The 26,290-nt window shown below is 62.1% G+C and overlaps 1 protein-coding gene across 3 annotated transcripts; it reads right to left on the reverse strand.

The window, feature by feature from the left end:
• Window positions 1-1,042: 1,042 nt before the first annotated feature.
• On the reverse strand, window positions 1,043-26,021 carry RNF157 (ring finger protein 157). Of its 3 annotated transcripts, XM_063352043.1 has the most exons (20): window positions 25,791-26,021; window positions 20,243-20,361; window positions 15,757-15,845; window positions 15,045-15,191; window positions 14,421-14,538; window positions 14,246-14,312; window positions 14,046-14,089; window positions 13,611-13,658; window positions 13,259-13,330; window positions 12,521-12,680; window positions 11,878-11,990; window positions 11,286-11,524; window positions 11,092-11,200; window positions 10,783-10,894; window positions 10,225-10,415; window positions 9,877-9,942; window positions 9,504-9,552; window positions 7,889-7,999; window positions 4,108-4,148; window positions 1,043-3,625 (listed from the first exon to the last, which is right to left on the reverse strand). In XM_063352043.1, exons 1-19 carry the CDS (start codon window positions 25,876-25,878, stop codon window positions 4,108-4,110), a joined length of 1,983 nt encoding a protein of 660 aa, XP_063208113.1. In that variant the 5' UTR covers window positions 25,879-26,021; the 3' UTR covers window positions 1,043-3,625. The 3 variants fall into 3 exon arrangements, with proteins under 3 accessions (XP_063208113.1, XP_063208114.1, XP_063208111.1); XM_063352044.1 differs by lacking the exon at window positions 7,889-7,999; XM_063352041.1 differs by lacking the exon at window positions 4,108-4,148.
• Window positions 26,022-26,290: the final 269 nt, after the last annotated feature.

Here is a 26,290-nt window from a genome sequence, read left to right on the forward strand (position 1 = left end):
GGTGAGAGGCCAGACCCGATCTCGAGGGTCGCTGCTGCCTGAAGTGGTGGGTACAGTGAAGGATTTTCCAGCCAGGATCCTGCCAGGATTTGGTGAGGCAAGTTGGGGGGGGGTCAAACCCTCTCCCCAGGACACAGGCAGGTGCCCCTTTGCTCGTGTCCGTCCCCAGTGGCCGCAGGCTGTGAGGTGACAGATGCTGGGACTGGGTGTGGAGGAGGCAGCTCCCAGGGGAGCGGAAATTTATATTTTGCTTTTCAGCGGACCTATACCCAGAAAACAACCCCAAACCTCAGTTTTCTGCCCTTGCTAACAGCTCAGCTCCCTCTGGAGCAGGACCCGCCCCTGCAAAAACACACCCAAAGGCAGCGAGTGCTCCAGGGCTGATCTCCAGCACAGCCCTGGGCTTTCCTGAACAGCCTGGGGCAAAGCACTTCAGGCCTCAATTCTTCCATCCTCCCCCTTTGCAGGATCTGACCATCCGCAAGCCCTCCCTCCATCCACGGCTTCAAGGTGCTGCCCCTCACAGTGCATCGGCCTCCTCCATTAAAACCAAATTACAACCCGCCCTTACAGCCCTCCTCACCTTCAAGGCCCCAGCACGAGTCCTCCGTCTCAGGAGGGATTTCTCCTGCATGAGAGCACCCAACTCCTCAGCGCTCCTCCTCTCCCTCTTCTCCTCCAGAAAAGGTCCCCTCTGGGTATCCTCATCCATCCCAGCAGTGTCGGGGGCCGCTGAGCTTGTGCCATCTGCCTGGCCATGCTGGGGAGATGCCACTACCCCAGCCCAGGTTTTTCCTGCATTTGCACCTTCTCCATCCCAGCAGGGCTCAGAGGAGGCAGGATTTAGGATGGTTGGGTCAGGTGGGTTAGAAGGACCTTGGGAAGCATTTAGAAAATCTGAAGCAGCTGAGCTGGTTTTGGGGAGGTGCCTGGGTGATGGGTGGGGGGACACTCCCAGCCAAAAAGGGTTTCTGCCCATTGAGCCCCCAAGACCCCAACTGTCCTTGCCTTGTAACCACAAAATGACTCTGTACGCTTTGTCGACGTAAGATACCCTTTATTAAACATACTCTTGAAATCCAAAACATGCTCAAAGCAAAGTCATAAGCAGCAATCTGGTTTCCTTCCTTAAATCCCTGATGGGTGGATCGCTGGAACAAGGGGCTGCCCCCTGAAACAGGGGGCCGTTGCCTTTCACCCCACGCTGCTGGCACTGGCGGCTCCTGTCCGCCCCTTGTCCCTTCTGGGTGGCTGAGGACAGCGCTGGTGTCGCCCACACCAAAATCGGAGGATGCTTATTTCTTTGCTCGCACCATGGCAGTGGCACGCTGCTCGGCAGCAGCATCTTCCTCGCTCCTCTATTGCCTTGTGCTCACCAGCAGCCACCCCATGAGCTTGCTGGGCTCCTCCTGCAGCCTTGGGGACACCGCAGCTCAGAGCAGCTGGAAAACCCTCCCGGTCACCTCCCAGGACCCTCCTGAGCAAAGGACCTGCCTGTTCAGCCCTGACCTCCCAGCAGCCACAAGCACCATCCCAGCCCTACGCTGTGGTGCCTGGTCGCAGAGAGCTCTCATTGTTCCTTTTGAAACTGAGGAAAGGTGGGCTTTGACAGGCGAGCCACCCTTGGAGCATCAGCCTGATTTTCCCTTCTCCGGCCCATGCCCGAGGGTGCGGGAGCAGCCAGTCTCCTGCCACCCCCCTGGTTTTCCCAGCTCAGCACGATGGTCAACCCCCAAAGCTCTCTCTGTGCCCAGCACGGTGCTGGTGGCTCCTTGGGACCAGGACACCCAGACCTGCAGGTAGTGGCCCCACCATGGCAGCGTGTCCCTGAGCGGGGCACAAGGCTTGTCCCCTGCTGCTGCAGCCCTCTCTGCTGTTAGCAGCTCCCATCCCACGGGATGGCAGTTTGGAGATGCCACACCCCCCCCCGCCCCCATCAAGAGCCCAGCCCCAGGTTCCCAGGGAGAAATTTGGGAGCTATTGAGCCGATGGGAGATACGGTGGATGGGGGGAGCCCGGAGGAGGGAGCAGCAGGGTGGCCGACACCAACACCCTGCAGCAAGCAGCCGCTGCAGCTCCGGCTGTGACCCAGGTGGAGAAAACACACCCTGGACCTAAAAAGGGTTTTGTCCCCCTTTAGGAGCCATGGCCACCGGCACAGCCCCTGCTCTGATGTGGGGACCCGCTCCCTGCACACAGCCACTGCGGGACGTCGCTGTCACTGTATGAGCACCTCTGCCCTAAGGTAGCTCTGAAACATGTTTTTCTCCTGCAAGGAGGAGGTGGCCTTTGCCATCACATCTGCGCTGGGGGCTCTGCCCCGGCTCCTGCTGCTGAGGAAACCAGGTGGGGGGAAAGGGAGGGCTCAGCCTCCCCTCCCCGGGCTGGCCCAAACAGCTCCAGAGCTCGCCAGATTGGGATGCTGGGTCTGATGCTCCTCAAAACGGCTTCAGAACGTCCCTGATGCTCTCTGGAGTGGAGCTTAGCCTCCGACAATGACCGCTGGTGACAATGATCCCATCAGGTCCCCGAGGTCTGTGGCTGCGTCCCTGCCCCATCGGTGTCCCTGCGTGCCCGTCCCCTTGAGCAAAACCCGCTTATGCTGTCAGCCCAGCACTGGCCGGAGGGGTGGGGATGGAGGGGTGGGGGGCAGCTTTCGCACCCCCATCCACCCCCTGCTACAAAGTGCGATGGAGAGGGCAGGAGGGGTGGGACGGGGGGGGGTGACACTTTTGGCACTTGTTCCAGAGAGAGGGCACAGCCCCAAGCCCCGAGCTCACAGCGGGGCGGAAGACAGTGAGGTTAAACTAGTGATGCCCCGGGGGCTGGTGATGGAGGGGGGACAACCATGTCCCCTACCCACCCCGCTCCATCCCTGGGGAAACGCAACCACACGGGCCCGGCCCAAGAGCCCATGTTGCTGCCCAGGAGAGCGGAGGGAGGGGGAGCTGGGGGGGCACCATCACCACCAGTGCATTAATGGGGACATTCCACGGCATGGCATGGGGACACCCCACGGCACGGCAGGGACACAGGCCAGCAAACCTGGGGGGGGCCGGCCCCCGATGAAGGTCACCAGCTCGTGCACCAAGGATGCCAATGCCACATCCTTAACCCACACCCCTGGGCACCCTCACCCCATTGTCCCCCTCTGGCCACATCCCAGGACCCTCTTTGTGGGGTGACCCCATCCCATCCCACTGAGCACTGCGCCGCACGCCGGGGGGGAGAGGAGCCAGGGGTGTGAGATGGCCAGGGGCAGGAGGGGACCCCAGCCTGTCCCTGTCAGGGCTGGAGGACGGGAAGGTGCTGATGGGGGGGCTCCAAGGTGATTGTGGCTCTTGGCCCCCCTCTGCACAGGGGGGCCAGGGAGGACAAGTCGAGGTTACCATCTTTTCTTTCCAAAATCAGTCGCGCTACAGCCGAGGGATGGAGGTGGCGATGCCCGCGGTGCCCCAACACCAGGGTCCCTCTGGGCGGGCAGGGGGGTGCGTGTCCCCGCCGAGGCTGAGCCCTCACACGGGCAGGGGGGCTGCTGCCTGCTCCAGGTCTCGGGTGCTGGGGGGGCGGTGGGGCCAGGGCACCTGCCCCAGGAGCCGCACGTTGTTGTTGGCTGCCTCCGGGCCTGGGGGGAGAAAACGGGGGGTTAGGGGCTCCTAACGCCCACCAGCATGCTGGGCTCATCTTTCCATGGGGGATGCAATTTGGTCTCCCCAAATAACACCCACCTCCCCGACCCCCCCTTAGGGTTTTGGCTGCAGCGAGGGCTGGCGAATGCCTGCACTTACCTCTCCAGGCTGGGGGAGCCCCTTAAACCCCCAAATTCTCGGGAATACCGAGGGGTGAATGGGAAGCACTGTGCGCCATAGCCAGGTTCTAATAACCCACACAGAAGGGGGCTGCCTCTGCCCCCCCATGCCCAGCGAGAGGGCACATGCGGATGCCCTGTGGGGGCTGCGGGTTGGGCACTAAGGGATGTCACCCATGCCAGGAGAGCAAGGGGACTGGCCAACAATGCCGGGACGAGGGGCGCCAACCCAGCGCCAAATCCCCCCCCCAGGGTGACGGGGCGCGAGGCGGGCGCAGGCTCTGGGGGGGGTCTCATACCTATTCCTCAATGTTAATGGGGCAGGAGTCCGGCACGGCGGCTGCGTGGCAGGAGAGACCAGAAGGCACATGGTGAAGGTGGGAGCGGAGGTGCTGGGGTGGGGGAGTGGGGGGGGGGCATGCACACGAGTGAGCAAACGGGGCGACCGTGGGGGGGGATGGCGGGGGCTCGCCGCCTGCGAACGGGTCTGGGATAAGTATAGGGAGCCGCCGCCGGGCATGGTGTGAGGGGGCCGTCATGCGTGGTGCCCCCCCGGGGTTTCGTGCCAAGGGGAACCGAGGGGTGGGCATGCTTGTGGCGCGAGGGGAGCCAGGTCCCCGCACGCCTCCTCTCCGGCTGCAGGCTCCCGGTCCAGGCAGCACCCTCCGGCCGGGGCAGGGCCACGGGCAGAGCTCGGGACCTGCCTGCCTGCGGCTCGTGTCCCACCACCCGAATGATCAGAGGCTCCGTGGTGCCCTTAGGAAGGGGGTGCACCCCAAAAGCAGGGCGGCTGCTCCCACCAGTGAGGTTAAGCCCTGTGGGCAGGGGTGGGGGCAGCTCTGAGCCCCGGGGGGGTGGGGGCCATGCAAGGGCACCCCCAAGGTCAAGGGCAAGTGCTGAGGCTTTCCCAGAGAGGGAGCAACAAAAACCCGCCGCCTGCTGATTTATGGGAGGTGACAGCTGCCTTTTCAACCGGCTTTTTACGGTGAGGAGAGCCAGGCACGTTAAGTCTGCGGATCCCGGAGGGAATGGAGAATTAAAGAGGACCACACGTACACACACCCCTATAGACAGGCACACCGAAATCCCATTAAGAGCTTGACATTGCACAAGTCACTGCAGGGCTCCGGTGCAGAGACCCAGCTCAGCTCAGCGCACCCTTGGGAGGCTGCCGGGGAGCAGGGCTGGGGGCAGCAGGACACAGTCCAGCCCCACAGCGGGGACCTGGCCCCGCGCCCACCCGCCTCTTCTCCCCTTGGGCTGCAGGAGGGGGGTGTCCGTCCCCCCCCCCGCCACCGCTGTTACCAGCCGTCAGACCTGCCCTGCGCAGACCGGCTCCCAAAGAGCATCGCGGCGAAACCCAACCGGCTGGCCCAGCCCGCTGCCGTATCGCTTACAGCTCCCATCAGCCACGGGTTTAAACCAGCAAAAACCCTCGGGGGATTTCTGGTCTTCTGCCGCCTCCGACGCAGCAGCTCCCCAGCCCTCCCCACCTCGCCGCCAGCCTTTTCGGCAGGTGCTGTCCCCCAATTTCTCCTTCCAGTGCCATCCTCTCCGTGGCAGAGGATGCTCGGAGCCCCAGGGACCACCCCGGAAGACCAGCCACGCACCCCGGGTCTCAGCAGGATCCCCTTGAGGACACAGGTCTGCATGTTTTCTTTAAACCTCATGTCCCAAAATCCCCAGGATGTGGCCTTTCCACTCCTCCCAAAGCCTTTTCCAACCAAGATTGAAATCTGCTGAGATTTCACAACAGTGCTGGGGATGAGCAAACCTTTCCGTTTTGAGGAACCACGTCCCACGCCTTTGTCCATTACAGAGAGGGCAAAACCCAACCAACCCATGGGTCTCATCATGGCAAAACCTCCCCATGAGAGAAACTGGGGGAGGAAGAATCATCATCATCATCGCTGGTCAAGGTGATTTTCTTTTAAGCTTTCAAGAAAACAGCACCTGGCCCCAAAGTAAAAGTCCCCCCTGTTCTTGCCGGCCCCGTGGATGCGGTTACATCCAGACCTGCAAGAAACTTCTGCCAAAAGGACTTTCCCAGTGCATGCAAACCAGTCCTGCGATTGCAACCCAGCAGCACCAGTATGGAATCATGCCTCAAATCATCCCCGTCGCAAAGCGGCCAAGTCCCGATAGCGGGTGGCTGCTGATGGGGAGTGGACGGGCTCCGGGAAGGAAGAAGCTGCCCTGAGTCTAATTAACAAAAGCAACGTTGCAAAACACCGATTGCAACCAGAAAACGACCAACTGGCCATTACATCACCTTCGCCCCCCCCAGCACCCCGGGAACCCCCAGGGCAATCCTCCCCCAGCCCCTTTAGGGCAGAGCTCTGCATCCCTGGAGTTATTCCCTCCGGCCCCAGGAGGACCGCGGGCAGCCTTGAACTCCCCCAACTCTGCACCTCCTCTGCCCCCGGCCCTGGTGCGAGCGGCAGCCCCCCCAGTTTTCCCAGCAAATGCCGAGGCCGGATTGCCCCTCTCATGCGGGCGGCAGCGCGGCTCCCTGCCCAGGGCTCCAAGCAGCACAGTCGCCCGATGCAGGGACAGAGGCGGTGGCCAAAGGGTGGAGAGCGCATCCTTGGCTGGGCTCAGCCCAGGGGCCAGATCCTGCACATCCTGGTCCAGGCAGGGGGGGAACGAGGCCATTGCAGTCCTCGCAGACAGAGCAAGAATTTGACCCCGTGCCGGGGCCATTTGGGCTGCAAAGCTCCCCCTTCCTCATCCTCCCCCCGGCACAACCAAGGGGGATGCAGTCAAGGATGGCTTTGGCCAGTGCCACGGCCAGGGGATGCTTTGCCGGGACCCCCAGCAAAGGCAGGGGCACTGCTGAGACCCCCCCAGCCCCTTCCCCAGCCCCCCGTGCCAGTGGGGCTCAGCCAGCTGCTGCCGGAGGGTGATGGAGGGGACAAGGGGCATTTGTGGCAGGCGCCTGTTCCTCCCCAGGAGCCTCAGCCGAGTTTCTCCAATGCAGAAACCACCAGGAACAGGCAAGGAAGCTTTCCCAGAGGAGAAGGGAGGGAGGAAGGACTTTCCCCTCCCAGGGGGGGCCAGGCTGGTTTCACCCACCCTCTTGGCTCTCCAACACCCGCTGCAGGTCTGGGACCTGCCACAAATTTAGCCGAAGGGGCAAGGCAGGGGCAGAGTTGCTCTCAGCTTGTCCACAAATGTATTGATGGAGACCTGGACCCTCAGAGGTCTTCATCTTGGATTTTTTCCCCCCCTCTTGTTTCCCCCCACCCCCCAGGCTGATGGAGAGGAGCCTGTAGCGCTGGGCAGGGTCCCCAGCCCTCTCCCCCTTGGCCCGCTCAGGGGCCGGGGGTCACCAATACATTTGTCACCTTTGGGCAACTCTGGGCAGGGAGGGGACACAAGCGTGGGTTGAGAAAACCGTGTTGGCACAGAGCGAACATGAACTTCCACGCGGACGGAGGAGCCTGGGAGGGAGGAAGAAGAGGAAAAAAAGGGATGGAGAGAGGAGGGGAGGAAACAGAAATGGAAGGAGCGTGGAAGAGAAAGCGTGAAGAAATGGGAAAGAGGGATGAACTTTGGGGCTCTGCAGAAGGATGACCTGACCCGACATGCCCTGTCTCCCCAGCCCTGGAGGAAGAGGAGGAGGAGGCAGGCAGCCCCTGCAGTAAGGCTGGACGGGCTGCAGATCACATCCCGACCCAAAACACTCCTGCACCCACCACGAGGCTGGACCAGGCTTTGATCGTGTCACACAACCACCTTCATGGGGAGGGCTGGTGCCCCCCAGGGTGCCAGCAGCCCCCTGGCCAAGGGACAAGACCTCTCAGCAAAGCCAGTCTGCAACGCCTTGGGGACATCCCGCTGGCGACAAGTCACCCCAGCCTATGGCTGCTGGGTGGTGGCGTGCCTGGTGCTCAGCCCCGCGGTGGGACGGGTGGTGAGATGCCGTGAGGATGATGTGGTGGGGATGGCGATGGCGGGGTTGGGGAATGCGGCGGTGGGAGAGGAGGGATTGGATGCAAAAGGGATGCTGGGGTGAAACAGGGAAGAGTGGATCCGTCCCCCCCACCCCAAGTTCATGTTCAGCAGACGGCCACTCACCAGGTAAGCAGGCCTCAGAGCACAGTTTATTGTCCAGCGCTTTCACGTGTGCGATGCCCAAGTCATTGTTATTGTCACACCTCAGACCGAGGAAAGCGCCTGTCCTCGGGCCTGGAAGGGAGTTAAGGCAGTTAACGCCGCGGCTCGGCGCTGGGGCTCGCCGTTGCCTTTTTAGCGGTGGGGTGTGGGGGTTTCTGGGTCTTTTCCTCTCCCCTCCCCACCCTCTTTCAAAAAAAAAAAAAAAAAAAAAAGATAAAAAAATTATGCATCTAGAGGGGAGCGGGTGAAGAGCGGACAATAACGCACGTGGGCACGGTCCGAGCTGCTCCTTTCCTTGCACCGGCCGCATCGGAGAGCAGCGACAGAGCGACAATGGGCACCGGCCACGCATGGACCTGCTCCCCCACCGCCTGCCTGGGGTTCGACCAAACCTTCCCCCCCAGCACGGCCGAGAGGTCCCCGGCCACGGTGGTACCCATCACTTCCCAACAGAGCCTCTCCGGCACCATCGGCGCATGTGCAAGAGCCGCGGAGATGCCGGGAGGAGGCAGCAACTGGATGCGTGGGGCAAAAGAAGCCGTAGCCAAGCTTTGCAGGGGGGATGGAGGCTTTTGGGGCTGAGGGAGGTAACTCTGCTTCTTAGCATCACCCGTCCGAGAGATCAGCCCCCCAGGCTCTTACCTGCGTCCATAGGATGCAGGCAACTAAGCCTCAGGAGAGATGTTCCCATATAAACCAGTAGCCCCACTGAGAATGGGCGCAGGACTGTATCCTAAGGAGAAAGGCTGTCCTGCTCCCGGAGTTGTTGGGATGCCCATGGATATCCACCACAGCCACCAGTTGCTCCCCAGTTGTCATATTCGAGTCTCCCCATCAGCAAGAGCCTCCCTGGAGGGCAGAGGCCATGTTTTGGGGATGGATGTTCCTGTATTCCAGCTCAGCTGAGAGTCCAGGTTGGATGGGAGAACAGTTTTGGCACATTTTTGCTAACGAGAGACTTGCAAAGGCGGGAGGGGGCACACTGGGGGCCTCCCTATCGCCCCAAAGAAATCCAAGGTGGCTGGTAGCCGATGGCACGGGGGTGACCGTGTTTTTCCTTGACTACTTGAGCCCGTGGGAGGAGACAAGAGGAGCCCTCAATGGGTGTGTTTTGGCTTGTGAAAGCACATTGAGGACAGGCCAAAAAAATTTAGGAAAGCGTCCCAAAGGGAATGGTTTTGCAGCCCCTTCCTATGGGAACCAGCCGAGACAGGGGTCCCTATGGGGGAGACTTCCCGAGATGCGAGAGAGACCTTCTTGGCTAGAGCAAAAACCCAGAGAAGCCTCTTTCCCACTTGGCCCGTTGAAAACGCCATTGGATCCTGCACACCTGCTCCGCACCGCGCTCACGGGGGTCCCCGTGGACAGCTGGCTTCCCCCCACCCACCGGCGTTCAACCCCCCCGTGACGGATGCTTTCCCGGCCCCGGTGTCCGCGGAGGCACTCCGGGCTCTCCCCGATGGCAGCCAGCAGGCAGGGGAACCGGGGGCAGCACAGCATCTGCCACTCGTTCGGCTGCCCGCCAGTGACAGCGAACAGAAAGAGAGGGGACAACGACGACCCCGGGGCCTTTTACCGTCTTCCTGCGTGGGAGAGGCGTCCTCGTCCTCCAGCACGTCGTTGCCCTGCGGCACAGGCGAGAGGCAGTCAGCATTAGCAGCCCCACAGTGTCCCAGCACCGTGCTGGGGGCTGTCCCCAAGTGCCTTTGAGGGAATATCCCCATCCCCAGGGGTTTCCGTGGACCAGGAAGATGATCCTGGATAGGGGAGAGCCCCACTGCCCCATCCATCCCCCGGGCAGCCCCTTCCCCAGCCCAGCCCCGGGGGAACGCGGTGCCAGCTGCCACCTTCCCCCTCCGCAGGCAGCTGGAGCCGGGCACAAGCGGGGTCCCCCCGCCGTGCTGGGTGGCACCGTGGTCCCCAGCCCCTCAGGGGGCAGTTTTGGTTACCTCGGCATCGCGCTCCTCGGCCGAGATGCTGACGAAGTTTATATCCGGGGACTCCACAGGTGTCGACTGCGGGAAGAAGGTGGGAAAGGTGGAAGGAAAAAAGACCCAAAGAATCTGGTGCCAGTGGGTTCCGAGGAGAATCACAGAACGGTTTGGGTTGGAAGGGACCTTAAAGATCACCCAGTGCCACCCCCTGCCCTGGGCAGGGACACCTCCCACCAGCCCAGGTTGCTCCAAGCCCCGTCCAGCCCGGCCTTGAACCCCTCCAGGGATGGGACATCCCTGGGGATGGGGAAGCTCTTGAACGTGGGGGCGATGGGCACCATCCACAACCCCCCCAGCCCCTACCTCTCCGTCGGAGGCCGTGGCGCTGGCGGCCGCGGGCGAGGGGAGCATGTCCCCCTCCTCCTCTTCCTCAGTGCCAGGAGCAATGTAGGAGCCGGACATGGAGGACACGGTGTCGGTGCTGAGCTGGGAGTGCTGGCTCTGGGAGGAGGCCATGGACATGACGGACTGAGCCAAGCTGCTGCTGACGGGCTCTGAGGGAGAGCAGGGGCTGAGCGGGGCCACCGGACCCCCCCAGCCCACTGCCACGAGTCAAGGCACAGCACCAGCTAATTAAAAATGAGGCTAATGAGGAGAAGCAGGGCATGGAGCAAGGACCTGCTGCTCGCCACGGAGGTGTGATGGGTGGAAAGCTGCCAGCAGCGTGTCCCGGGGCTCGCAGCCCTCCTCTCTGGGTCTATGGCGTGATGGAGCAGAGGTGACACCCTCAAGCTTCACGCAACAGCGGGGTAGGAAGGGACCACTCAAACCCCCTCTGCATCCCCCCGCAGCAGGACGGATCCGAGACGGCGATCCCGCTCTCCTGCCTTGCCAGCACCTGGGAGCCCCGCCGTGCCGTACCTTCTGGGGACGAGATGGTGGAGGAGAGGGGGGTGCCGGTGCACGAGGACTGGTCAATGGCTCCCGACGACGACAGGGTGAGGTTTTCACTCTCTGGCGTCGCGCCGCATTCCTGGAAGACCCCAGCGGGGAGGATGGGATGGGGGATATTCATCAGGGATGGATCCATCTCCCCCAGGCATCCTTATGGATGGAGGAAGAGCCAGAAGGGGCAAAACCCAGCCATACCCTCTGGTCCCAAGCCACCCCCAAGCCCACAGCCCCCCCGGTGCCTCGGCTCATCACCAGCGCGGTTGGGAGAGAGCTCACCTCCTCGCGCCGGGCAGGGGATCTCCTCCTGGCGACCCTCAGCTCCGACTCCGTGCACGACTTCTCATCCTCCTCTTCGGGCAGGATGGAGGAGTTCTGCGAGATGGACCTGTGCGGGGGGCAAAGCAAAGGGCTTCACCCCTGCCTGCAGCCCCCAAACCCCCCCGAGCCCCCGCGCCCACCCTGGTACTCACTTGGAGAGGCTCTTCTTCAGCTTGAGCCCCGGGGGGCCGCACTCGGGGAGGCGATCGAGGGGCGAGAGGGCCCGCAGCGGGGGCAGGGGGCCATCGCTGCCGTAGGAGGGCAGGGTCCCCGCGCCGGGGGGGTCGCCCAGCGCACGCAGTGGCAGTGGGGCCGGCGAGGGCGTCAGTGGCCCGTTGAGGGCCTCCAGCAGCGACACCACCTCGTAGCCCGGGGGGATGTTCTCCGAGGACTGGGGAGAGGGGGGAGATGGGGTGAGGGTCCCCCCCAGGCCATTTCGCTGCCCCCCCGGCACCTACAGTCAGAATGATCAGGATGCCCCAGGGAGAAGCCAAAACACAGAGAACGGACAAACTCCCTGCACCAATGAAAGCCCCAAATCCATGATCTTTCCACCCAACCGAAAGCCCATTTTTTTTTTTTTTGCAGTATCAGACTTGCATTTTTTTACATATCAACTTGCATTAAAAGATAAACCCTGGCCCTGGGAAGCACATGCGTCCCCACACCTCCCTGGCCTGGCCCCAGCGGGGTGGAGGGGGCCGGGGTCCCGCAGCCCCCCGGGGGGGGAGGGGGGACACTGACCGAGTGCTCCTCGGAGTCGGAGGTCTGCGAGGCGATGATGGGGTTGAAGCTGGTGGGCGAGAGGGGACCCAGCTTTTTCCTCATGGCTCGGATTTGAAGCAAGGCTCGGAAAGCTGCGGCAGCGGGGATAAAGGATGGGGTGAAAACCAGGTGCGGAAAGGAGACCGACCCCCCGCAAAATGCCACGCAATTTCCCAAGGAGGGGCATCCCTGCATGGCATCACTGCGTGCGGGGCTGGAGGGACTCCAAAACCCAAGGATGGGAGATGCCAGTCTCCTCCCAGGGATGCCAGCCCTCCCCTCTCAGATGCCAGCCCCCCCTGGATATGCCATCCACTCCCTCCAGAGATGCCAACCACCCCCCACTCCCCCACCGGAGATGCCAGCTCCCTCTGGAGATGCCAACCACCACCTCACCCTCCCAGAGATGCCAGCCCCCTCTGGAGATGCCAGCTACCCCCCCCAGAGATGCCAAACACCCCCCACCAGAGACACCAGCCCCCTCTGGAGAGGCCAACCGCCAGCCCTGCAAGAGATGTTAGCCCTGTCTGGAGATGCCACCTACCCCCTCCCGAGATGTCAGCCCCCACTGGAAATGCCAACCACCCCTCCCGCAAGAGACGCCAGCCCCCCCGGCCCTTACGCAGCCTGCAGATGGGGCAGTTGTTGGCCTGGTAGCGCAGGGTGTCGGCGCAGGTGTTGCAGAGGCAGAGGTGGCGGCAGGGCAGGATGAGGGTGTCGCGGACATCCGAGAGGCAGACGACGCACTCGGCGCTGTTATCGCTCACCTCGTCCTCGGCCACCTGCCCCACGGGAGAGATGGGAGACGCTCGGCTTCGGGGTCCCCAGCCCACGTGGTAGGAGGGTGGGTGCCCTAAAATAAAGGCTGGGTGCCCCAAGAACTCGCTGTGGGGTCCTGCCTGTGTCCCTGGGCTGCCTGCTCTTGAAATACAACCCTGGGACCTTATCTTTCCCCTCCTGGAGGCTGGGAGATGGAGATGGAGCCACCAGGCATCCCATGGAGGGATGCATCCTTCACCCCAACTTCTACATATATTTATATATAGCAGGGGAGGAGGCACGTCCCATACTTCGAGCCCCACAGTGCCCTCCTAAGCCAGCAGGATCCAGCCATCATGCTCACAAAGGACCACGAAGGATGGGGGAAAAGGCTCAATCCTTCCGCTTCCTGCCTCTGGCAGCTTCGATGCCAACACAAGACACCCGTACCGCCCCAGGCAGCTCCATGTTGTGCTGCAAACTCTTGCCCCGTGTGTGTTTTAGTTGCTGGACCTGTGCTAGGGGAAGGGGAGGGGGGGACAAGGGACGACCCGCGGGATGCAGGCTGGGGGGATGGAGCCCGCGGGATGCAGGCGCGTACCTTGGAGTCCTGCGTGTTGTACTTGTTCTCGATGCCGTAGATCTCCTGCAGGAGGTAGCTCACACCATCCACCTGCAACCCCGCGGGGAAGGGGTGAGGAGCAAAGACACAGCCGTCCCCCGCCCTTTCCTCAGGCCAGCCCCCCCACCCCAAAATCCACTGTTCCTCCTTGCATCGATGCACTTGGAATTCTCGGTGATCCCCAAGATCCGTGGGAGGCAGGAGCAGGGCAGGGGCAGGCTGCTGCCCGCACCGGGGTGTGCTGCTCCCCAAAAGGCCCCTCGGCGCCTTCCCCCCGGGGGCTGTGCAGGGCGGTAGCTGTCACCACCCACGGGGACACCCGGACACTCACCACTTGCTTCTGCTTGAGGGGCTTCACACAGAAGGTGCCGTCGCTGTGCTGGAGGGAGGAGAGCACACGGGTGGGCACCGGGGCTGAGCACCCACCCACCCCGTAGCTGCCACCGCTCCCTCCTCGCTCCCAACCAGCCCGTTTTACAGCAATTCCGCTTTTTCCCGACACCCCGGTAGCAGGCAGGTGCGGGATGTCACACACATGGCAAGGCTGGAGACGTTGGAGCGAGGAAGACAAGAGTTGAGACCAAAGGCCTCAAACGCGGGTTCTTAAAGTCAAGGATTTGGGGGATATTCCCAGAATTTCTAGAGCAGCTCCAAAACAGCCCCAGCCCAGCAGGACCATTCCGACCCCCATGGGGTTTCTCCAGGCTCTTGCACCCAGTGGGTGACGGGGTAGGAGCGGTGAGGACAGCCCCAGCTTGGCACTTACCTTCTCAAAGGTGGCCAGCAGCACGTGGCAGTGCCCATTGTGCTCTGCAAGACACAAAGGGACACGCAGGGCTCAGGGACGCGCAGGGCCATGGTGGCAGCAAGGAGAAGCGGGAGGCTCTGCCCCGTTGGTGCAAGGGCTGGGCACCGCGGTGCCAGCAACTGGGGAAAGCCCAACCCAGCCAGGAACCCCCTCCTCACCCTCTCCTTCATCCACCACTGCGTGCACCACCATGGGGTACACCTCCCGGTCCAGGTCGAAGCCCAGCTGGAGAGAGACAGGAGGAGAGGCTTGGTGAGATGGAGCAGTGACGGAGGTTTCACCCCACGTCCATAACCGTCCCCCGACCCCGCGGTTGATGCCACCGGGACCCACCTCCTCCTCGCTCCACTCGGAGGGGTCGACGGTGTGGGAGGGCACGCAGAACTGCTGGCACACCCCCCGCTTGTAGTGCACCGTCTCCGACTGCAGGCTGTTGTCCCTGGGGATGTAGCTGTCCCGTGGAGAGAGGACAGGGTCAGGGGCACCGTGGGTGTCCCCACGCTCCTCCTGGTTCCCCCGGCTCACAGGGATGCCAGGAAGATAGGAGAGAGGGGGGTCACTCCTCCCCTCCCCTCCCCTCCTGGATGCCTCTTGGGGACAAGGCAGGAAGTCCTAAAAAGGGCTAAAATAATCCATGGGGCTAAAACACCCCCAGGGCAGCCAAGGAGGGGACAGGGACAACCCCAACCTGGTGGGGACCAGGAGGGGCAATGATTTCTCCTGGGCTCAGCTCTGACCCGGAGGTAAAAAGAGGGAGTGGGATGGGACAGGGAAGGAGGAGGGCAGGGACCTGGCGGTGGCAGCCGGGAGAGGTGAGGAACCCCCCGCTCCAGCCTCAACACCACCAGCAGCTGCCTCCTGCCCCGAGGAGGGGAGATGCTCCGGGGAGGAGAAATTCTGTCTCCGTCAGCAGAGCCCTGTGCTCAGGGGGACACGGGCCAGGCTGGGGGTCCTCACCTCGCCACGCCATTGTGAAACTCCTCCGTCGCCTGGTAGTAGATGGTTATGGCCACGCGGGCGTCCGTGTCGAAGGTGAACTCCACGTTGTAGTGCACCTTGGCTTTGCTGACCTCTTCCCCCGGCGTCTTCACCTCCTCCGAGCACCTGGGGAGCACAGAGGGGTCGGGAGACGGGCACCCCTCGGGGAGGGCTCCGGGTGCCCCAGGATTGTCCCCCCCACGGCAAAGATGGCTCATCCAGCGCGAGGTTCCCCTCGGCACCGATGGCCCCAAAAAGGGCTGCCCACTCCATCAGGGGAAACTGAGGCACGCCAGGAGGGCCCGCCGTGCCCAAGGTCAGGCCAGCAGACTGGGAAGCACCGCAGGCAGATTTCAGCCATAATCCTGAATCTCCCAGCCCAGCTGCAATCCCCAGCCTCCCTCCAACAAAGCCTTTGGAAGGTGGGGGAGGAAGAAAAAGCAAAGCACTTCAAAGGCAGCACTAAGCTCCTTTAATCCGGCGCTGGAGCCAGCGCAGCCAGTGCCCGCATGCGGGAAGCTCACCCGTGCCAGCAGGGGAAGGGGCACATTTGAAAAGCAATGGCTCGTCCCCTCTAGCCGCCCATGCCGAGATGAGAGCATCCCCTGGGAGCATCCAGCCAGACCCCCCCCCTCCCTGTGGCTCATGGCTGTGGGGTGCCCAGCCCCATCTTCCCCCACCCGGGACTCACTTGACGAGGCGCAGCGTGTCCTTGCGGATGTTGATTAAGCTCCTGAGGGTCTTCACGGGTTCCTGAGGAGGTGGAGCAGCGTAAGGGAACTAGGACGAGAGAGACACGGGTGAAGGCAGGTGCACATGGAGGGGTTACAGTGGCTGCGGACCTTATCCCTGGACCCCTGTTGACCCATCCCCAACCCAGCACCCTGGATGCAGGGAGCCAGGGTGGCCTGCGCATCCTGATGGGTGCTGAGCATCCGCAGCTCCCGCTGGCATTTGGGTACCAGGCAGCATGATGACAGGGACATCTGTCCGCAAAGAGCAAGCCCAAAACCCCTTGCAGGGGACAGTTTCACCAGGAGGGGCACGCAGAGAGGGGCTGCTCCTTGTCCCTTTGGCTGGAGGGCGATGGGGACACGGGGCACAGGGCAGGCGGGCAGCCGCTGATGTGTTTTTAGGCTGCTGATGCAGCCTGGAGCTGCCGGATGAGGCTGGGCGGGGGGAGGCTGAAGCTCCCTCCCTGCCCACCAGCCAAGGACAGACACAAGTGTCCCTGTTTTCTCCCTGGGATGGAGGGGATTTGGGTGGTGGTGTCTCTGCCAGCGCCATGCCCGGAGCAGGGAACCAACGGAGCCGCGCTACGAGGGAGAGGAGTCATGCCATCCTTCAAGGTGACCTTGATCTTCCTGGTCTTTCCTGTCCACCTGCACAGGGGCTACAGGGCTTTTTGGGGAGAGGGGACACGGTGGCAGCCGGGGGACACCCTCTTCTTGGCATTGCAGCCACCCCGGGGAGACTGAGGGCACCGGGGAAGGGATGCAGGACCCATCTCCCCCCTCTCCATCGCTCAGGTAGGTTGATCCCCAAGGAAGGATCAGCCCCTGTGGGGGGATGACACAAGCACACGTTGGAGAGACAGTGGCTTACGCCAGGATTAACGCCTGGTCATTGGCGAGCTGTCACCATGTGCCAGGGGACAGACAGAGCCAGGAGGGCGTCAGGTGCTACCGGGGATGGCAGATGCTCACAAGAGCCAAAGGGCTCAATTTCTGCCTCGGGAGAGGGAATCAGTAACCAAGCCAGGCTGCCCGGGTCCCTTTGTCACCCCACAGTGTCCCCAGCCTAGAGGGGGGGCTCAGGGACAGCGAGGCGCCTGCAGCACCCCAATACTGAGGGAACGAGACTGAATTAGAGATGGCACTTGGGGACACCCTGCAGGGAGCCAGGTGCCCATTTCCCATGTCCCTGGCGCCCTCGCGTGGGAAAGCCATCGTCACCTTCCCTGTCCCCAAAGCCCTGCAGAGCAGGATGGATGGGGCTGGGGGACCCGCGCGGGGTCAGGGGGACGGGATGGGGCAGGCAGCTCGCAGGACCAGGCAGGGGCCTGCCCCATCCCTCCTCCACCAGTTGGGCATCACCCACCGCGTCCCACCACCCCGCAGCTGGGCTGGACCCAGTGCAGAGGATGGCACAGGGCGCTCAGAAGACAAATCCATGGCACATTGGAATTGCCACCCCCTCCCTCCCCTCCGGGAGGGGAAAAGGGCAGCTGAGTCATTAATCTGGTATTAATGAGCTTTTTAACGGGTCACAAGGCTTAAACGGGCACCTGCAGAATCATCCCTCGCAGCTGGAAGGGAGCAAGTGAGGAAAAGGCCTCCAAGCTGGAGCCCAGCCATGTCGTGACGTGCCATGCCTTGTCGTGACACATCACGTCATCCTCTGCTATTCAAATTAATGAAGCAATCTGGTCTTGCTCATTTGCACCTTTGCCCGGCCGAGCCGTACCCAGACCATCCTGCAGCAAGTGCCAGGGCTCGTGGCGGCAGGCAGAGCACCCGTGGGTGCAATCCCCCTCCTGCCGCAGCACTCAGGGGTGGGCCATGGAGGGGGAAGTGGGTACCGGGGTCCCCCGGGGGGGCCGTCGGGCTGGGCAGGATGGGAAAGCACCACAGGCAAATTTCTTGCTGCAGAAACCACTTTGCCATCACCGTTGGGCGCTTTCACACCCACGTGTGGGCTCTTTCTTTAGGGGGTTGGGGGCTTTGTTGGTTTTGGTTTTGGTTTTGGGGTTTTTTTTTTTTTTTGAATGAATGAAATTTCGCAAGCCGGATTCGCACATCAGAAAGGGGCCGTTTAAAGCACTTTTTGCACATCCTCAATTTAAATCAAACTGAAAAACAACAGGAAAAAAAAAAAACCCACCTCACTGCAACCGTTACCCCTTTCAAAACACCATCCATGTATCTGTAGTGACATTTGGACCAGACTGGCTTCTGCTAAAGTGAAAAAAGCCACCCTCAAAAAAGTCTTTCTTGGGGTTTTTCTATGAGCAGAGCCAGGCTGGTTTGCATGGGCATGGAAACCCAGCGGCACGTTCCGACAGTCCCCGACTTCCCCGGAACGTCCCGTGCTCTCCAGGTGCCACAAACAGCTTCTCCGCTCCTCGGCCCCTGCAGAGGTGTCCCAGCACAGTGGCAGCTACTTAAACCTGCAACACCCTTCCCAGCCCCTTGGGAACCAGTCCTGAGCTGGAAAATCCAGATTATCCCGTATCCGTGGAGGGGAGAGTCTGCGCAGCCTCCGGGTGCCCTGCACATCCCCGCGGCAGCAGCGCTGTTAATAGCTCGGATGAAGCGCTCAGCTCAGAGAGGACTTGGGACACAATTTTCCCAAGACTCCTGGCCCTCGACACCCCAGGAACCCAAAATAAATCCTCCACCAAAAAGCACTGGCCATCTCCGACATTTCCAGCCCAGCCAGGGCTCTCGCAGCCGGCCAGGATGCCAAAGCATCGCAGCCAAGAGGCATCAGGACAGGTCTTGGAGGTGGCATCAGAGATGCCTAAATGATGCTTGGACCAGAAACAACAAGGGTCCTCCCCAACCCGAGCCCCCAGACTGACCTGACCCAAAAGCCCAGCCCCAAAACATCCCCCCGCTCCCCAGGGAGACGGGACCTCGGTCACAGCTCTGCAGCCCAGGGCCGTCGGTAATTAAGCCGGAGCGATGCAATTTCGTTTGTAACGCTATATTAATTCTTTCTGCTGTTTCCAAGCTGTTCCTTTACCTTCCCCGCTGCTTCTGCTGTCGGGGCGTCTGACTCGGGAACTGCTCGCTGGGCAGTTTAGAGGCTTTTAGTGTAATCAAGAGGATTTCTCAGCGCTCGCTGCTGGAGAGAGAGAACCCGAGTGCTGACTTTTCATTTTCCGGGGAAGCCCAGAGGATGGAGGGAAAGGCGCTGGCTTTGCCCACCCAACGCTCAGGGGTTTATGGGGGTGGTCCTGCCCTTGGCTCTGCCGGGATCCCCGCTCTGGCACAGCCCCGGGGCCGGGCGCTTCCCTGCCGAAGGATCACGCAACGCTGCCAAAACCCGTTCCAAGGAGAAAAGACAAAGCGGGATGGCAGCAGCCTCGCCAGCCCCAGCGGGCAGCGTTGGGGAGCTGGGCCATTAGCACCAGCCAAATTTATCTCGACTCGACAGAAAAGCTTTGGTGCCTTTTAATTCCTCACCTTGAATTCGTTCTAACACGCGACCCCTCACTGCTCGGGCTGATGCTGCTGAGCCCCCCCTGCCGAGAGGCACCCGGAGGAGGGGGGGACATGGCCCCCACCACCGAACCCCCCCCCGGGGCAGCCCTGCTCTCATTTCCTCTCTTTCCAAAAGCACCGAGCAGAAAAAACATCTCCAGGACTGCGGGGTCCGGGGACCTCCCCTGCAGCCGGGTTTCCCCATGCTGGAGCCGGCAGCACCCAGCACCGCGACACCCACGGGTGCTGCCCGCCGCCCCCCCACCACCCCCTTTTTAAATTTTTATTCCCTTTTTTGCTAGAGCTTGGGGAATACTTTCACCAGCTCCTGTCCAAGCTGCTCTGCTCCACACCAGCCCTGTTCCAGCACGTCCCCAGCCCTGCGCCATCTCAGCTGGGAGACGGTCCCGGCTGAGCTGGGAAGGGCAAGAAGAAAAGCCGCTCTTGGAAAGGGAGCGGGAAAGGAGGAGTTGGGCTAAATCAGCCCATCACCATCTTCTTCACCAGCTGATGTTATTAAGCCGGCGGGTTTGCGCATACAAGCGGCCCTTGCGGGTTGGAAAATACGTGCGGGTGCGATGACCCATAACTCGGGTACTGCAGAGAGCAGCACCCAAAGGCAGAGGTCACGCAATCACCTGGTCCGTTCCTAATTGCTTGCAAATCTATTCACCCCTGGCAGCTCAAGTTCAGCAGTGAGTTTAGAGATATAGTAATAACATCGTGTTACTGTGGGCCGCGTGGACGGAGGCAGCCAGGAGACCCGCGTTAGTCCCCCAGGGAGCCAACCCTTATATTAGACATCAGAGAATCCACGAAGGTCTGCTTGGCTGGCTCTGCCCTTGCAGGGGGGTGACAGCCAGCAGCTTTACACCATGCACCCCCGTGACACACAGAGCCACCCCCATTTTGGGAAGGCGCACACCTACCCCCTCTGCCCCCCCCAGCCCTGCTCCCCCCGGTGCCCACCACCACGGGCCGGTTGCCCAGGAAGTTGAGGTCGCTGTTCTCGCCGAAGAGGTAACCCTCGGGGTGCGTGGAGTCGAACTTCTCGCCGCCCATGATGAAGTGGTTGGCAAAGTAGCTCCCTGGAAAGAAAAACACAAGAGACCGCCTGAGTTTGGGGCGGGGGGGCTTCAACCGATGGAGCGGCTCAGAGGTGGCGTTGTCCCCAAGGTCACCTCGCTGGGAGCATTTCGGGTTGAGCTCACGTGCTGCCAGCCAACCAACGGGGACAGGTGAAGGGGGAGCCGGCCAAGAAGAGACCCTTCCTGGCTACCGGCTACCTTCTGCCTGCCTGTTTTGCCCCCCCGTCCCTGCCTGCACCCCCTTGCTGCCAGCAACCCTGTCCCGCGATGGCCAAAGCCTGGGCAGAGGGAGCCGGGATGGGGAGAAGCCGGTGCAGGGGTCCAGCCCCATGGCAGCTCTATCCAGCGGGATTTAACCAGAGGAGATTCACCCCCCAGGGTTTCGGCTGCCCCCTTCGCCGTGCCTGCTCCCCTTTCCCTGCCCCGGGAAATCCCTGGGAGCCCTGGCCCAGCCTGGGCCACCCAAGGTCACCCCGACCTTCAGCCATCCCCACGCTGGCCGGGGCGGCCGAATCCCGATCAGCCGGCAGGAAGGGAGATGGCTCCCGGGGCGGCCGAGCGGGAGAGCAGCGCTAATCCTTTGCATAAACACCGGCTAATTTCCCAAGGAGGCAGGAGAGGCAGCGGGCATAGCCTGTTCTGCCGGAGCATCAACAGCCCTGGGGGAGCCGGGCTGGCTCCTGCACCCCCCCCGACGCTGCCGGGAAGGGGCAGCACAGGCCAGGCACACAGCCCTCCAAACGGGCAGGGTTCCTCCTGCCCAAAGCCCGGCGTCGCAGACCTCGTGTGCCATTCAAGGCAGCGTGTCCCCAAGCAGACACTCGCCCAAGCTTGCTGTGGTCGCCGCCAGGAAGGTGGGCAAAGCACAACTGAACTGAGTTCTGTCAGTTCTCAGCCTGCAGCCTTCCCTAGGAATGGCTCGGCTTCAAGAGGGAGGATTTTGTGGGGCTGGAGACCCTCCAGCAGGTCAGCAACCCCTCCAGAAAGTGCTCCACATTGCCCAAATGAACATCGGGCAATGAGCACGTCCCTTCTTCCCTCGCAGGATAAAGCACGGAGCCAAAACACCGGGGTGTCCTGTCCCCCCGGCTGGGAGCAGCCCCCAGGTCAGACACTTCTCAACTAGAAGAGAGTTTCCTCCCAGCCTGGCCAGGAGCCCGCTCATGCCTGCTCCTTGTCCGTGAGATCCGGGGGCAAGAAAGTAGGGATTTCTCCTGAGGTGGGAAAGGAAGGGAAAGGGGGAGGTGAACCGGGATGGTGAGGGGTGAGCAGAAGCACCTGGAGTCAGGAGAGGTGATGGATGGAGGATGGACACGGCACCCTGCATCCCTTCGGCCACGGGGATGGGGTCCGGCTTGCAAAACCCCCAAACCCCACAGCACAGAGCCATCCGCAGCTCCCCCCCGGGGACACCCCAAAACTAAACCTTTGGGGTGCCCAGACCAAAGCAGCTCAAGCCTGGGCTGCAGCTCTTCTTGTGGGGACTGAAGCCAGAGCTCGCAGTTGGCTTCCAGCAGACGCAGCGACTGCCCAGGGCTGGATCAGGCCTTAATATTGCATTTAAAATCTAAAACCAAGCCCAGAGCCCGCAGGGGAGGAGGAGCGGGGAGGTAACGCCGGGGCAGGAGGGATGAGGGGGGCCGTACAGCTTCACCCGAGGGCCCCGCAGCGCAGGGATGCCCGGATGCTGCGCGCCTGTTAGGAAACGTCGACCATCAATTATTGATGCCTGCTGCTTTCTGGTCCCATTTTCCACGTACATAATTTATAGGCAGCTCCCCGGTGAAGGACGCGGCCACGTGAAAAAGAAAAAAAAAAAAACCCAAGAGCAAAGTGCCTTCGGAGCTGCCTGCAGCAGCACGGCCGGGGAGAACGGGGCCAGCCGGAGCTTTTCCTGGCACCGACTTGGGGCGAGAGCAGGAAATGGGGGAAAAAAAAAAAGGATATTTAAACCTGCAGAAAAGCTTCCCCAGCATTGGAGGAAAGCCGGAAAATGGAGCCCAGGCTGTCTGCAATGGCCCCAGCCGTGGTTTGGTGGCACCTGGCCGGGCTGCGCTGGCCCTGTGCTCATTCCCAGGGAATGTCCTCCATAAACTTTTCCATTAAAGCCTCCAGTTGTGCTGGGCTCTGCCCCGGGAAGCACCGGCATGAGAAAGCCCAGGGCATCAGCAGGAGCGTGCCAGTCCCGCCGAGTGCCGGTGGCAGCTGGGCACGGCTGGGCGGCAGAGGAAGGAAGCACCTTTCCAGCCACAACCACCTTATTATCAGCTAATTATAAATCCTTAACCAACACCTGTCCCCAGGGAAGGAAAGCCAGTCAAGGACGGTCACATCCCCACGGGAAAGCCGGGCTTTAATGAGATCTTAAACTTCAGAGGCCCAGCGAGCGTGCGGGAAGGGCTGAACAGAGCGGCTGCTGGAAAGGAGGAATAAACCAAAATTGCCTGAGGTTCCCGGTGAACAAAGCGTGTCCTGCGTTCCCACCGGCACCGTCACACGGGATACACCTGGCACCAGCCGGTGACGATGATGCTGTCAGCCCCTTTTCTCCGTGAGTGCCAGAGATGCCACTTTGCCCAGATGCCCTGAGACCGGCGAGGACCCTGGGCGTGCAGACCCCAGGGCGTGCTGCGGCCGTGCCCGTGGCACTGGCACACGGTGGCACGCATCATGCATTGTCCCCAGAGCCATCGCTGCTCTGCTGGGGTCTGGCTCGGCTCCGGCAACGCAGCCTCTGGCTCTCGAACGGCAGAACCCTGATGTTTCGGCAGCGTCACAGCCCCGCTCTGCAAAACCCCTAAAATAGAAAAGCTCATTTTTGGCCCATCTGCGCCTGGATGAGGGGAGCGCCAGGTTTTGCCCAACCTGCGGTTGTCCCGGTGCTGGCACAGGGTGCGGGGGACACCCCGTGGCAGCGGGTGCTGCGATAGCCATGGCACTGCCTGGGTGACACCAGAACTGGTTAAAAGGCACCGGTGCTTCCGCCCCAGGGTGTCCCATCACGCCCAGGGAGCTGGAACACTGTGGCTTATTTAATTCAGGGCTCTAAAGCGAGCAGACAGAGCCAGCGGCGGCGAAGCCAAACCCCGGCTGTGGTGCCAGCCACGACCAGCCACAGCCCCAGGAGCCGCCTGGGCTGCTCCCTGTGCCATGGCAGTGCCGCCACCCTGGGGTCGTGCCCCCGGGACTGGAGGTGTCACTGTCCCCTTCGTGCCTCTTCCCTGCTCATGGTGCCCCCTCCCGTGTGCCTCAGGGGAGCTCAGTGCCAGCCTCAGCCAGGGACAGGGGCTGGCAGCTGGGGACCTGCCCCAGCCCGGGGACCCTGCAGCTGTCCCGCCAGCCAGGCGGCGAGCTCCATAAAACAGCCCCCGCTCGCCCTCCCTCCCATCGCCTTTGCCAGCACGAGATTAGAGCCATGGAAGTAAAGCCCAACCTTTACTTCAAACCGCAGGTTTAACCAACCCCTTTTACACCCTGCCTCGGGGGGACATGACCCCCGGGATGGGAAGGGGAGATGCTTGGTTGGGAGGAGACGCGGGTGCTCTGTTCCCACGGGCTGCACCGACCATCCCGAGCGAGCCTGCAGCCAAACAGCCAAAGCCACGTCCGCAGAGAGAGGGAAATGTCCTGGGGTCCCCTGAGACCGCCCCCCTAGGGCCACAGTTCCAAAGCCAGAGGCTGTTTCCAGGCGGCATTGGAGGTGAGAGAAGCGCTGCCACCACGGAGGAATCAGCTCCGCTGCCCGGCACGTCCTCCCCTACCTCCCGCTCGGCTGCCGCCAGCGCTGAAGGCAAATCCCCTCTCAGATTAAAAGCAAACCAGCCATAATCTCCCACGGTCGCCAGCCTGCCCTCGTCCCAGTGCAGATGGCCACGTCACCTGGCCACCTCCTGCCCCTCTCCCCGAGGACCCCGGGCAGCACCAGAACTGTCCCCCCCCCAGCTCTGCCCAGGCCCCATCGGTGGGACCAGCCTGGCTGAGCACACCTCAAAGCCCCAGTTTCCTCCTTAAAGCTGGCGTTAAGTATCAGCCTGGTGCCCTCTGTCAGCTGAGAGGAGTTTGGAAGTGCTCAGCTGGGTGCACTTGCTCCCCCAGAGCAGGGCACAGGGCTGGCAACCTCCTTTGTGCCCAGATATTTCAAGGGCCCCTAAAAAAGAAGCAATCCCAAGATAAAAACCCTTAATGCAGAGACCAAACCCACCGATGGCGGGGCGGGGGGGGGGGTGGTCCAGCTTCAGCTGGCATCAAGGCGACAGAGGCCTTGAAAAGGGGGAGGCGGGGGGAGCCCTGCAGGAGGACGGGCTGACAAGGATCGGCCATCTCCACCCCCGCAGCGCCCTGGTTAACCCCCACCACCGCAGATGTGCCAGCCAGCTGTGCAACCGACTCTAGATTAAAATTAAAAAAAAAAAAAAGAAAAAGAAAAAGAAAAAAGCCAAGCACAGCTTTTCAGTCCAAAAAGTGGGGTTTGTGTTGGCTGTAATTCTTCCCAAGGAGGTCTTTATTTGTAATTAGCAAGTAATTTGTCACTGCATTAACGATCCAAGCATTTACCTTATCCTATTAACTACCAAAATAGTTACCTATTAATAATATTCAGTGCTGCAAGGATCCTGTGGCAGTCCCCATGCACACATGGCACTCCCGGACATCATCTGCTGATATCACTATTTTCACGGCTCTGAAGCGCTGCCCACCCAAGGACCAGACCCCATCACCTCTCCGCACTGTGACTCCCACATTTTCCCCCCTGGATCCCCGCTCAGCCTGGCCCTTTGCAGGGAAAACCGAGGCGCGGATAGGAGGGACGGATTTTCCAAGGTCACGCACAAGGTTTGAGACAGGGCCGGATCGAGGAGCGGGAGAGACATCACCGCCGAGCCTTGGGGCAGGGAGAGGAGCTGGGGAAGGCGAAGTCTCCCCAAGGCAGAGGCTGGGGTGCTGCTATGGGGCAGGGCCCTGGGAAGGAGGGATCCCCTCCAATCCCTCCCACCCCAGCCTCCCTCATCCTCCCGGGAATTTAAACCCAAGCTTTTCCCGAGCAGCCAGCACCGGTGAGACGGGCTATAAAAAGAGCTCCAGCCTTCCCAACCCGGCACTGCAAACCACGGGTACAAATAAAAATAATAATATCATTAAAGTCGCATCAACTCAGCCAAGTTTAGGGGCCGGGTTTGGCTGGCAAAGGGGCCCCCGCAGCGGGGGCGCTCCCGGGGGTGACCCCATCCCTGCCGCGCCGCACGGAGCCAGGGCGCCCAGCAACAGACCTGTATTTTTTAGGGTGTCCCCCCCCCATCCAGGGTTCGCTTTGGCGTGCGCGGGGGCATCGCCGACCGCAGCAAGGTCGTTCCCGGTCCCCTCCCCGCTCGCTCCCCCTCCCCCGCCAAGCACCGGGACGCGGGGGACCCCCCCCCCGGGGGGGGGCTCACCGGATTTCGGGGGGTATCTGTAGACGGAATTAGCGGGGATATCCACTTCTTCCACCCCTGCGTTTTGCCGGCTGGTCAGAGCCCCCATGGCCGGGCCGGGGCTCAGCGGGCGGGATGCGGGGGGGTGCCCTCCCGCCCGGGACCGGCACCGGCACCGGGGCTGGCGGCGGCGGCCCCCACCCGCAGCATCCTCCGCTCTGCGCCGCGCCCGGCACCGCCTCCGCGCTAGCGCCGGGGCTGCGCCAATGCGGGGCCGGGCCGGGCCGGGCCTCCCCCGCCCCGCACCGCCCCGCACCGCCCCGCCGCGGCACAGCACGGCACGGGGATGCCGCGGGGATCGGGGGACAAGGGGACAAGGCTCTGCCCGCTTCCCCCGCGTCACCCTGCCCCGGTGTCCCCCACCCGCACAGCAGGACCCCCCCTTTCAGGTGGCGCTTACCTGCCCCACTCCCCCGCCGGTGGCACACGCACGCCCCCAGTGCCACCCAGTTGCCTCCAGT

The sequence above is a fragment of the Chroicocephalus ridibundus genome, chromosome 14 (assembly GCF_963924245.1).
Source record: "Chroicocephalus ridibundus chromosome 14, bChrRid1.1, whole genome shotgun sequence".
Classification (NCBI taxonomy): domain Eukaryota; kingdom Metazoa; phylum Chordata; class Aves; order Charadriiformes; family Laridae; genus Chroicocephalus; species Chroicocephalus ridibundus.

What these genes read in the sequence shown, in the direction of transcription:
- RNF157 (XM_063352041.1), bottom strand. Translation starts at nt 25,878, where the DNA reads ATGGGGGCTCTGACCAGCCGGCAAAACGCAGGGGTGGAAGAAGTGGAT. An exon ending in CTGCCCCATCTGCAGGCTGC is followed by an intron (nt 11,991 to 12,520) that starts GTAAGGGCCGGG and finishes CCGCTGCCGCAG; the next exon opens with CTTTCCGAGCCTTGCTTCAA. An exon ending in CTCTCCCACGCAGGAAGACG is followed by an intron (nt 8,000 to 9,503) that starts GTAAAAGGCCCC and finishes ACTCCCTTCCAG; the next exon opens with GCCCGAGGACAGGCGCTTTC.